At 45.4% G+C, this 11,248-nt stretch overlaps 1 protein-coding gene across 2 annotated transcripts; it reads left to right on the top strand.

Annotated features, from left to right (window-relative positions):
* The first annotated feature begins 1,186 nt into the window (after positions 1-1,186).
* LOC120511030 (TAR DNA binding protein) lies at positions 1,187-7,825 on the top strand. Of its 2 annotated transcripts, XR_005629659.1 has the most exons (7): positions 1,187-1,324; positions 1,725-1,977; positions 2,697-2,860; positions 3,164-3,304; positions 3,993-4,163; positions 4,505-5,092; positions 5,578-7,825. XR_005629659.1 is itself a non-coding variant. In XM_039727603.1 (6 exons), the coding sequence occupies exons 2-6, from the start codon at positions 1,740-1,742 to the stop codon at positions 5,033-5,035; spliced, it is 1,245 nt and encodes a 414-aa protein (XP_039583537.1). In that variant the 5' UTR covers positions 1,187-1,324; positions 1,725-1,739; the 3' UTR covers positions 5,036-6,417. The 2 variants fall into 2 exon arrangements, 1 of the variants encoding a protein (XP_039583537.1); XM_039727603.1 differs by having other exon boundaries at positions 4,505-6,417.
* The last annotated feature ends 3,423 nt before the right edge of the window (positions 7,826-11,248 follow it).

The raw sequence follows: 11,248 nt of genomic DNA, 5'->3' as shown, positions 1-11,248 counted from the left end.
TTCTGTCCAGTTCTGTGAAGAAGGGATCTTCAAGTGCATGTGGATTTGACTCCTCCTGTGCAACTGGAAGAGCCCTGGGTACACTTCAGATGATTCACAGGAAAGATCTCCCCAGCGGTGGAGACCCCTCATCTTCCCTGGAAACACTGCTCCACTACTTAGGCCTTCTTATAAGAGTCTGTGGGAAATGTGATTGGTTTGTTTTTACCCTTAAGATACTGGAGGGGTTTTTGATTGTTTCCTGTTTGCTTGAGGTTTTTTTGCTTGTTTTGTTTGGTTGGTTTTTGTAGTTGTGTTTTGTTTTTTTTTCCTAGAAATTACATTATCTTCTGAGTGGGAAGGGACCGATAGTATCAAACAGTCCAACTCCTGCACAGCACACCCCAGCAATCCTACCATGTCCCTGAGAGGCTTGAGCTCTGCTAGCCTTGGCACCGTGGCCACTGCCCTGGGAGCCCATTTAGTGCCCGACCATCCTCTGGGGAAAGCATCTTTTCCTGATATATTTGCCTAAACCTCCCCTGACACACCTCCAGCCGTTCCCTCGCGTCCCGTCACTGGTCGCAGAGATCGGGGCTACCCCTCCGCTGCCCTCCCGAGGAAGTTGTAGGCTACGATGAGGTTTCCCCTCATTCTTCTCCAAGCGGACAAGTTTGAGTTTTGGTTTGTTTGTTGTTGTTTTTTTGTTTGTTTGTGGGGGGGGGGGGGTTTGTGTGGTTGGGTTTTTTTTGACTTTTGTTTTTTTGGTTTTTTTTTTTTGTTTTGTTTTTTTTGGGTGCTTTTTTTTAATTTTTATTTTTATGAGGTGGCCTCGTTCCTTCTGGTAGCGGAAACGGTACAGAGGCGTCGCAGAGCTTTCGCAAGACTGTCTTTGCTAGCGGCTGCTCCGGGCGAGGTACTCGGGGCCCGCCCGAACGCCAGTGCTATTCCCCAGTTCTGCCGTTACCGCCCTCACGGACAGGTCCCGGACGGCGGCGGCTCCCGGCAGCTCCCGCGCTCGCGCAGGCAGGGCCGCACCACCGGCCCCACGCTTGGGGGGGCGCGGCTCTGAGAGCTGCCGTCGCCACTGTCGGTTCCGAGAACGCCGGCCGAGCTCCGGCTGTGAGCGGGCGGCGCCCGCAAGGGCACGGCCGGGGCTCCACGTTTCCCCGCGTTCCGAGCGCCCTGCCGCAGTTCGCCCCCCCCCTCGGCCGCCTGGAATGGTTCGGCCCGCGGCCCGGCCCGGCCTCTGAGGGGCCGCGGCCGCCATTTTGTGTGGTGGTGGATAGAGTGCGGTAGCGGCGGTGTTGCGGGATTCTTGGGACGTCGCTCCCTTCTCTGGCCGGTGAGCGGGACCGGGTGGGGCTCGGCTCGGCTCGGCTCGGCTCGGCTGCCCGCGGTGCTGGGGCGGGTGGGGCCGCATCCGGAGGTCGCGGGCTCGGGCGGGCCTGGCAGGCGGCGAGGCCGGCGGGGACTGTGCTCCCGGCTCCGCGGGGGTAGCCCATGGCGCCCCTGGGAATTTCCGCCGTGCTCAGGGGCCAAGTCGCTCTTGGTACCTCCGTAGCTCCAGGACGAGCCGAGATTTACGGCAGGCCCGGAGGCTATAGTGTTAATGAATAGCGCATTTCGGTGCCCCCTGTTGTGTAATAAAAGAGAGATTCGTGCCTCAGGCCGAAGAAGATGAAAGCCACGTAAGGGGGCATAGGGTGATCGCTTACGCCTGCTCTTTCCTTTTTGTACTTCAGTAACTTCCCGCGAAGATGTCGGAGTATATCCGAGTGACGGAGGACGAGAACGATGAGCCCATCGAAATCCCGTCGGAGGACGACGGCACGGTGCTGTTGTCCACGGTGACGGCGCAGTTCCCCGGGGCGTGCGGGCTGCGCTACAGAAACCCAGTGTCGCAGTGCATGCGAGGAGTCCGGCTGGTTGAGGGCATCCTGCACGCCCCCGAGGCCGGCTGGGGAAACCTTGTCTACGTCGTGAATTATCCCAAAGGTTTGTCCTCGTGGCTTCGGTTCTCTGTTCAGGGCTGCTTTCTTTAAGGTCCCAGTGATTGCTGATCTAACATGGCAACGTGTTACTCTTTAAATCTCCAATTCACAGAGATCAATGATTTATTCAGGTGTCTGTTCTTCCGAGTAGGTTTATCCCCATTGAGTTTTTAATTTTTTTAACATTCTATCTAAAAAAGTACTTTAAAGACAAAGTCTTGCGTTATCCTTGAAGGCTAGCCTTGTATAGGCCTTCAAAGTGTACTGTAGTTCCCTTTGTAGTGTACTGTAATCTCTGTACTCACAGACACTTTTCCTAAAGGCATTGGTACCATTTAGAAGTGCTCAGGAAAGGAAAAACCTGACCACCTTGCTCCACCCCCAGAAACAGAGGGGAAGGAAATAAATTGCTAGTGAAGTAGTCTTGTTAAAAGTTCATGTTTTTCCCCACCTTATAGGACTCAGAATGCTGCTGGATAATTCTTAAGTAAACTAATGCAGAACTAACTGGGTCAGTTTGCATTTTGGAGGGGGACTCGATTGTGGATTTGCTTTGGTTCAGGGCAGTCAGATATGTGTTGCATTTAGCTCTCGACAGCTGGTTTGTGTCTCTTGCAGTCTGTACTCTTCTTCATCATGGGTTATAATTTAACACCATGTAGTTCATAGTCAGTGGATCAATTTCCAGTGCTGAGGATGTCTAATGTACTTTTTTATATTCAGATAATAAGAGAAAAATGGATGAAACTGATGCGTCATCAGCTGTGAAAGTGAAACGAGCAGTGCAGAAGACTTCAGATTTAATAGTCTTGGGTCTTCCCTGGAAAACCACTGAGCAAGATTTAAAGGAATATTTCAGTACCTTTGGAGAAGTTCTGATGGTGCAGGTAAAATCCATTTGCAGCTCAAGTAAGAAGGGACATTGGGTAGATAGCAGGTTCCTGAGAAAGCAGTAGAAACAAAGGAGCTTTATAAACTTGGGCAAGATCAGCCGTGTCTCTTCCTAAGGATGTCTTTTTTTTGCCATGAGCCTGTTAATTTTGGGAGAAGATGTTAAGGAATTAGAGGTTTCTGTGATAAGAATGGTTGGAAGACAGGTGAACTCTCAAATGGATTTTTACCAAATTCATTCAGTAACAACGTGCTTCATACTAGTGGTTACTTCTGGGTTTTGGTTTTTTTCCACCTAGGTTAAGAAGGATATTAAAACAGGCCACTCGAAAGGTTTTGGGTTTGTTCGATTCACGGATTACGAAACCCAAGTGAAAGTAATGTCTCAGCGTCACATGATTGATGGAAGATGGTGTGACTGTAAACTTCCCAACTCTAAGGTACTTTGGGATTTACTAGTGCTTTTATTTGTACCTAACACTCCAAGTGCACCTCTTCATCAGCTGTGTTAGGGGAGAGCAGCCGCACAAATTAACTGTCTGCTCTTGGATGTGGCTTTGCTGTGAATGAGCAGAACAAGTGAGAGCAAGGAAGGAAAACAGGGAGCAGGTGGGCGAGCTGGAAGTAATTTGAAATGTTGGGAAAATAGCTCATTATGTGAGGGAGTGAAGTACAGATAGAAATCTGTGTTTGATGTCCAGCATTACCTGCCTAACTTGCCTGTTGCATGAATAAATGCAGAATAAAGCAGATGGAATCACTAATTTGGGGAAGAGCAGAACAAGTCTTTGAGTTCCAAACTGAACCTATAGCTTCTATTCTTGTCTCTATATGTAATTATTTTAAAAAAGTGTTCTTCTGCAATGGCCTTGTCACCATCCCTGTGTGTTGCTCCCATGCTCATTTTCTGGTGGTTCTTCCCCCCCCCCTCCCCCCCACCTTTACCAAGGTGCAGCCTTGTTCTTGGAATAGAATCTTTGAAATTTATTTAAGTCTTAAATTTATAATCTCATACTTTCTTTAATCAGCAGCCTCAGAACAGGCTAGATTAAGAGTATCATGTACCATCCTGTAATTCAGTTCTCAAGGACTACAGTTGTGATAGTTTTTCCCTTCAATTCTCTCCAGCAAAGTCCCGATGAACCTTTGCGCAGCAGGAAGGTGTTTGTTGGGCGCTGCACCGAGGACATGACGGCAGATGAACTCCGACAGTTCTTTGCCCAGTATGGGGAAGTGGTAGATGTCTTCATTCCTAAACCCTTCCGAGCTTTTGCTTTTGTTACATTTGCAGATGATCAGGTAAGTCTTAAAATATTTTAATTTCATGCACTACAATTTAGTAGCATGATAAAGTATAATTTCTGGAACTACATATGAAATGCTTACTTGTCCACTGTCTGATTTATTGAGTGGACTGAGAGTACACTTCTAGATGCAGCTGTGCAGACAGGACTTTGTACTGCAGTTAGGGTAGTGATGAATGCAAAGCTAAATCACTTCAAATTAAGTACATGCATGTGCCTTCTTTGCAGGATAAATATCTACTCAGAATTGTAGGGATGTTTTGTGTTTTGTACTGCTAAGATTTTTGAAAAACAGGACATCTAACATACATTTAATCAATCCCTTATTTCTTATAGGTTGCCCAGTCTCTTTGTGGAGAGGACTTGATCATTAAAGGAATCAGCGTACATATATCTAATGCTGAACCTAAGCACAATAGCAGTAGACAGTTAGAGAGAGGTGGAAGATTTGGTGGTAACCCGGGTGGCTTTGGGAATCAGGGGGGGTTTGGTAACAGCAGAGGAGGTGGGGGAGGACTGGGCAACAACCAGGGCAGCAACATGGGCGGGGGTATGAACTTTGGGGCATTTAGCATCAACCCTGCCATGATGGCAGCAGCGCAGGCGGCCCTGCAGAGCAGCTGGGGGATGATGGGTATGCTGGCCAGCCAGCAGAACCAGTCAGGGCCTTCGGGAAACAACCAGCCTCAGGGCAACATGCAGCGGGAGCAGAACCAGGGTTTTAGTTCAGGCAACAACTCATATGGAGGGTCCAACTCAGGGGCAGCAATAGGCTGGGGCTCAGCCTCGAATGCAGGCTCCAGCAGTGGGTTTAACGGAGGCTTTGGTTCAAGCATGGATTCCAAGTCGTCAGGCTGGGGAATGTAGACGCAGTGGGCTCTGATACTGACTCTATGGTGGGAAATCAGATTTTTCTAACTCATGGTAAGTATACTGTAAATTACATATATACTAAAGTTTTCCAAATGAATTTGTTCAGTGTGCAGTATATTCAGCAGTATTTTTGACATTTTTCTTTTCTAAAAAAAAAAAAAAAAAAAAAAAGAAAAGAAAGGTAAAAGGAATTTTCTAAGTTTTGTTATATATCTAGTTGGAATTCTGAATGTTTGGAAGTGGACTGCTGTTTGCCCAATAGGTGAACTAACACTACAGTCGATAGGAAAGGTTTCTCCTGTAATACTTTACCTCTTGTTTCCTGGCTACCTGAATTCTTTGCATGTTCAAAATGGAACCATTGGTCAGAAACAGCATTCTCTCCCTCTTGTTTTTAATTTGATCCCACCATAAGACTCTCCAAGTGCCCTGTTAGACAACACAGTGTCATTTTTGTTTGTGTTTGTTTGTTTTTTTTAACACTGTCTCCCCTCCATGCTAAAGTACGATATGAAGGCTTCATTTAATCTCCGCAGTTCATCTCATTTCAAATGTGTATGGAAGAAGCACTTCATTGAAAGCAGTGCTGTAAATATTCTGCCTTAGGAATACTTCTGTCTACATGCTTTCTCATCCAAGAATACTTCATCACACCGCACATGCTGCGTCTTAGACGGTGGGTGTTCCATTTTTATCCGCTACTCTTTATTTCATGGAGTCGTATCAACGCTGTGAACGCAAGGCTGTGAGATGGAACCAGAAGGCTGTTTGAACTTTTGAAACCATGTGTGGGATTGGTGGTGGTGCCGAGGCATGAGAGGGCTGGTATGTGCGAGATAAAGGAGCGAGCGCATGCAGAGACCTGGTGGTGCATTAATGGGATTTTATTTGACTTGGCGAGATGTCTCTCAATCCTGTGGCTTTGGTGAGAGAGTGTGCGGAGAGCAATGGTAGCAGATAACGTACGAGTGTTTATTGCATTCAAAGGACGTCCACATGTGGAAGACTTTAAGTGGGTTCTCTACCTAGTTAATCAATTAGTTGAATGTGTTACGTGAAATGGAATATTTGTATTTCTTTTCCCTTATGTCAACTGCTGTGAATGCTGTATGGTGTGTGTTTTTTTCTGTTAATGATCTGTAAGTGTGGTAATGTGACTTGAAGATGATGGGGGTTGTGGTGAGAACATTGAGCTTGCGTGCTTTGCAGTAGCTCTTTTAGCAGAGATCACTAGAGCTCAGTGTGCCTCTCCAGGGTGGAAGTTCCACTGTCTGTAAGATATCCAAAAGAATGCTGTTTGCTGCAGTTTCGTGTTTGGATGCTTTTTATAAGATTTGTCACTGTAGGAAATTCTTAAATAAAACTGATTTAAGTAATATGTGTCTTTGTTTTGCAGCCCTGAATGCAAAGAATTCATAGCAGTTAATTAATTTTACCCTTTTGCGATGAACTTCTGTAAAGCTTTTTGCAGTCACTCGGTTTGTTTCAGATAAGCAGGTTCTAAAGGAGCCACCGCTCAGCACGTATCGATACCTGATACTCTCCTCTAAGCCACTGTACCCTTGCACTGTGCAGTGACATAGATCTAAAATCCAGGTCCCACACCTTGGGGTGCCTGCACCTAGACTGGTAAGCAGCTCCCTCCAGATTTCATCTGTGCCAAGGAACATTACTTGTTCTTTTAGCAATGGAAGTTCCTTATCAGAAATGTGTTGGGGGAAAGAGAGTTGCTGTCATGATGAATTTCTGTCCACATCTACTTTGGGGATGGATGTTTTTAACGTGTTTCTAGATGAGCCCACTCAAGGGAAACAGGCTTCTGCCGCACTTCCAGCCCAGAAGAATGCTGTTAACTCCTGTTAAAAACTAGTCACAGGAAAAACTTTCCAGATGAATAAAGCACTGTAAATATACACAGACTGCTAAAGTTTGAACTGAGTTATGACAGGTGCAGAGGTGCCACATTGGATAGGAGGCAGCTTCTTAACAAAGTGTACGGCATTAGAGCAGAAACTAGCAGAAGGTTATTTCCACTTGTGGTATGAGCTTGAGGAATTGTGTTGTGTACTTGGGGTTGCAACCCACTGAAGCTTGGATCTGTATTTTTCTATACACCATAATACTGCGCTGTAGCTGTGAATAGTCTGAATATGGATATTTACACAGTTTTTAACCTATGTAATTTTCAAGCGAATCTTCATGACTCTATCCCACTGAGGCTTGTGAATAGCAGAGCATCTAAACAGCAAACAAAACTGCATGACTGAGTTTTCCACCTGCAGAATGAAAAAATCAGTTGTGCCTTAATGTGCTTGGTTTAAAGAGGGTTTCTAAACACCCAGGCTGAGAAAAAAATCCCACACATTTGTTCATATTCCACTGAAAAAGTTGCTTACATTTTTTTCTGCACCTTAATCAGAATAATCTCCAAACTGTCCCATCTGTGAATTTTGCATTTTAGCACTTGCACTATTACCAGCTACTTCTGCTGAGTAACACTTTAAAATGGTATTCTTGGACCTCCAAAGACTAACTGTGACCCCCTGCAAGGAACCTCATGGTAAGTTTTTGTAATTAGCATGGTTTTAATTCTGTTTAAATTGGTCAGGTTTAGGTTTAAAAGACTGGTTGGCAGCACTGAGTAGTCCTTGCTAATAATTTTAGCCTTCCGTTACCTTCAAACAAAATCTGAAAATTCTAGAATTTCAAGTTTCAGTAGCATTTTAACTGTGTTGCATACTAGAATGTTTATAAGTGAGCAAATAAACTATCACTGAAAATACACTGAAGTGTTTTGAGTCCTCATTTTTTAAAAGAGATATTTCATTTTCAGTTGTAATACTTCAGAAAGTGAAATGCTAAAGAATCCAAGATATAAGAGGAAATTTATATATATTGTAAGGGGGTCAATATAATAGAAAAAAATTTTTTTCTAACAGTGCTAATTAGCTCCAAGAATCTGTTGTCTGTTGTATTTGGACTGAAACTCTGATTGTGGAAGCTTGTTCTTCAGAAAAACATCATTTTTACAGCTGAAAGCTGGAACTTGTCAGGCACAGGCTGTGCAGCAGTAATCTTTTGGTGGCACAGGGACAATAGGGCTGGTAAGTGCCCCCGCATACAACAAGGAGCTGGTGCTGCACACCTGAGGGGTGGGTGGGGGGATGTCCTCTGCAGGCTTTCATTGGAGCTGTGTTCACTCAGAAACTGCAGTCAAACAAGAATCCACAGCACTATTTAATGTCACCCTTGAGTAAGAAGTGACGCGGTTAAATGAGCGACACACTCCGTGCATTCACAGAAGGCTATATCTAACTATTAAGAACCCATTCCTTTTCATACTGCAGTTTGCTACAGGTGGACCTAAATGGTCCTTTGAGCAGACTATTGCATCCACAATTTCAATGAATAAAGCATGCTTGGGCAGATGACAGCTTTGTACAGCTGAAGGACTTCTAACAGCTGCTGGGACATTTCTTGCTCACCCCATCATCTGCAGTCAATCTTCCTGGTAAACAGGTATGTGTAAGATTAGTACTGATTGAGATTTCCTGCTGCACTGTAACCAATACCATTATCAAAGGAGATGAGATAATTTTTGTAACCTTCATGAGTTAAATTTCTTTTTCCCTGGCCACCTTCGTAGTGTTTTCTCAAAATTTCCAATTTATTCCTCAAAGATGAGGGGATTTTTTGATCAGCTATATGGTAAGCAGCTGTTAGAACACCACTGTCATGCACAGCTGAGCCACCTTCAAACTCTTCTTATCCTGTACCACTTATCAGGGAAGCTCTCCAGGCTTATCTTCCCTTCCTCCAAGAACTCGCTCCACAAACTGCAAAACAACAATGGCAGTAAAAGCTGTTTCACAGTTTGAGATCTAAATACTGAATTATTGTGCTCAAATGGATTAAATTAAGTTAATGATTATTAATGTAATTCCTAAATTGTTCTGGAATGGTAAAATTACTTGCAAATGAATATTTGATTTAAAATAGAATTTTCATTAGTATTGCATCCCTTGGAAAAGTTCTGTAACAAAGAGAGACAGCATTGCTGAGGAATTTGGGCATGGAGGAGGAAGTGCATTTGTTCTGAATGTAAATTAAGATAATTTGAATATATGGATATTCTAATCTAAAAGATAAGACAGACAATTATGCTACTATACTGTACAATGTTTCTCTCAAAACTTAGTCTTAGGTCTTGTCTAGTCTTAGACTTTTATAAAGTAATGAATTTAGCAGTTCAGGCATTAAAAACCCAAATATGACCCAGAACACTGTACTCAGCAGCAAGGGGATTCTTTTCCCCTCACAAATACAGCCCTACCATGGTTCAATCTTCCTCTCAGAAACAATGCTGATAAGTTTAAAAGCAACAATTTAGTTAATTATGAAACCGTGTTTTCCAAAGAGATCTGGAATACAAGAAAGTTTGGCTTTTTACTCTCCACACAGAGAACTGAACTAATTTCTGGGCATTACTCTGCAGTAGGAAGCCTTAGGCCGGACCAAGGCCTGCTCAATAGTAAACAATTTAACAAATGTACAGTCAATAATAGAAATTAAAGACTGTCACGTTATAATAACATGTTCAGTTTTGTTAGCATTCCTTTGAGCGGATTACAGCACCTGTAGCACTTGCAATTATGAAAATGAGCATAACATAAAGACAGCAATTCACGATTAAAATGAAGACTCTGCAGTGAAATACTTCTGCACAACCAGCTTCAAGATACTGCAGGAAAATCTAAGAAAGGCACAGGGCTGTACCTGCTCTATTGCTAAACAGAAGACTGGCCAAGCTGGGCAAATGTCCCCCCGCCTACACAAACATGCCACTGTAGACGTGGCACGGGGCACAAGAGTGGCCGGTTGCCTGCTGAAATACGGAAAGTCTCAGGAGGCCTCCCAGACGCAAGGTACCATCACAGGCAACTGTGGCTGGTTGGACAGTGCCAAGTGCCTCCTGCAAACTGACATCAGGAACCTGGCCTGGTGAGTTTTGTTTCTCTGGGGAAAGGCCAGCATGAGGTGGCACCTTGCGTGTGGCAGGCATCCCGATCCCTTTGGAAATTTAGGCAGGCAGCTTGCCACTCCGGGCCACCGGGCCCTGGACACGAACGATGGCCTTTTCTCTGGGAAACAAAATTCACCAGCCCAGGTTCCTGATGTCAGTTTTCAGGAGGCACTTGGCACTGTCAAAGCAGCCACACTTGCCTCTGGGGGCACCTTGCATCTGGGAGGCATCCTGATCAGTTTGGAATTTCAGCAGGCAGCCGGCCACTCCGGGCCACCGGGCCCTGGACACGAACGATGCCCTTTCCCCTGAGAAACAAAACTCACCAGGCCAGGTTCCTGATGTCAGTTTTCCCTGATCAGTTTGGAATTTCAGCAGGCAGCCGGCCACTCCGGGCCACCGGGCCCTGGACACGAACGATGCCCTTTCCCCTGAGAAACAAAACTCACCAGGCCAGGTTCCTGATGTCAGCTTGCAGGAGGCACTTAGCACTGTCAAACCAGCCACCGTTGCCTGTGGTGACATCTTGCATCTGGGAGGCATCCTAATCCATTTGGAATTTCAGCAGGCAGCCGGCCACTCTGGGCCACCGGGCCCTGGACATGAACGCTGGCCTTTCCCCTGAGAAACAAAACTCACCAGGCCAGGTTCCTGATGTCAGCTTGCAGGAGGCACTTGGCAATGTCAAAGCAGCCTCACTTCCCTGTGGGGGCACCTTGCATCTGGGAGGCATCCTGATCAGTTTGGAATTTCAGCAGGCCACCGGCCACGCCGGGCCCCGGGCCCCTGGACACGATCACCAGCCCTTTTCTCTGAGAAACAAAACTCACCCGCCCAGGTTCGTGGTGTCAGGTTATATGTTGGTTCTTTTGGGGTGTTCATTTCTACTGTGCAGGATTCCTCTCCTACACAGCTGTCAGCATCTGGTGCTAGCCACAATGACTCCATTGATCCTGGAAATCACAGTCTTTAGAACATCACTGTTTTTCCCAATGCACTCTGTCACCTCTGGCCCTTTTTAATTGCATTCCACTGCAGTCTTAATACTCTGCATCTTCATCGAGTATCCCTTCTGATTCTCACCCTGAATGTATTCCCAAAACCCCTGAAATAGCCTTTAAAACCTCCTTAGAATACTCTTAAATGCCCACAATATGCTGAGAAGCCTTCTAGAATCCCTTACA

The sequence above is a fragment of the Passer montanus genome, unplaced genomic scaffold, assembly GCF_014805655.1.
Source record: "Passer montanus isolate IOZ18808 unplaced genomic scaffold, ASM1480565v1 scaffold62, whole genome shotgun sequence".
NCBI classification, from domain to species: Eukaryota; Metazoa; Chordata; class Aves; order Passeriformes; family Passeridae; genus Passer; species Passer montanus.
Note: the sequence above shows the minus strand (reverse complement) of the source record. Positions and strands in the feature narration are given on the sequence as shown.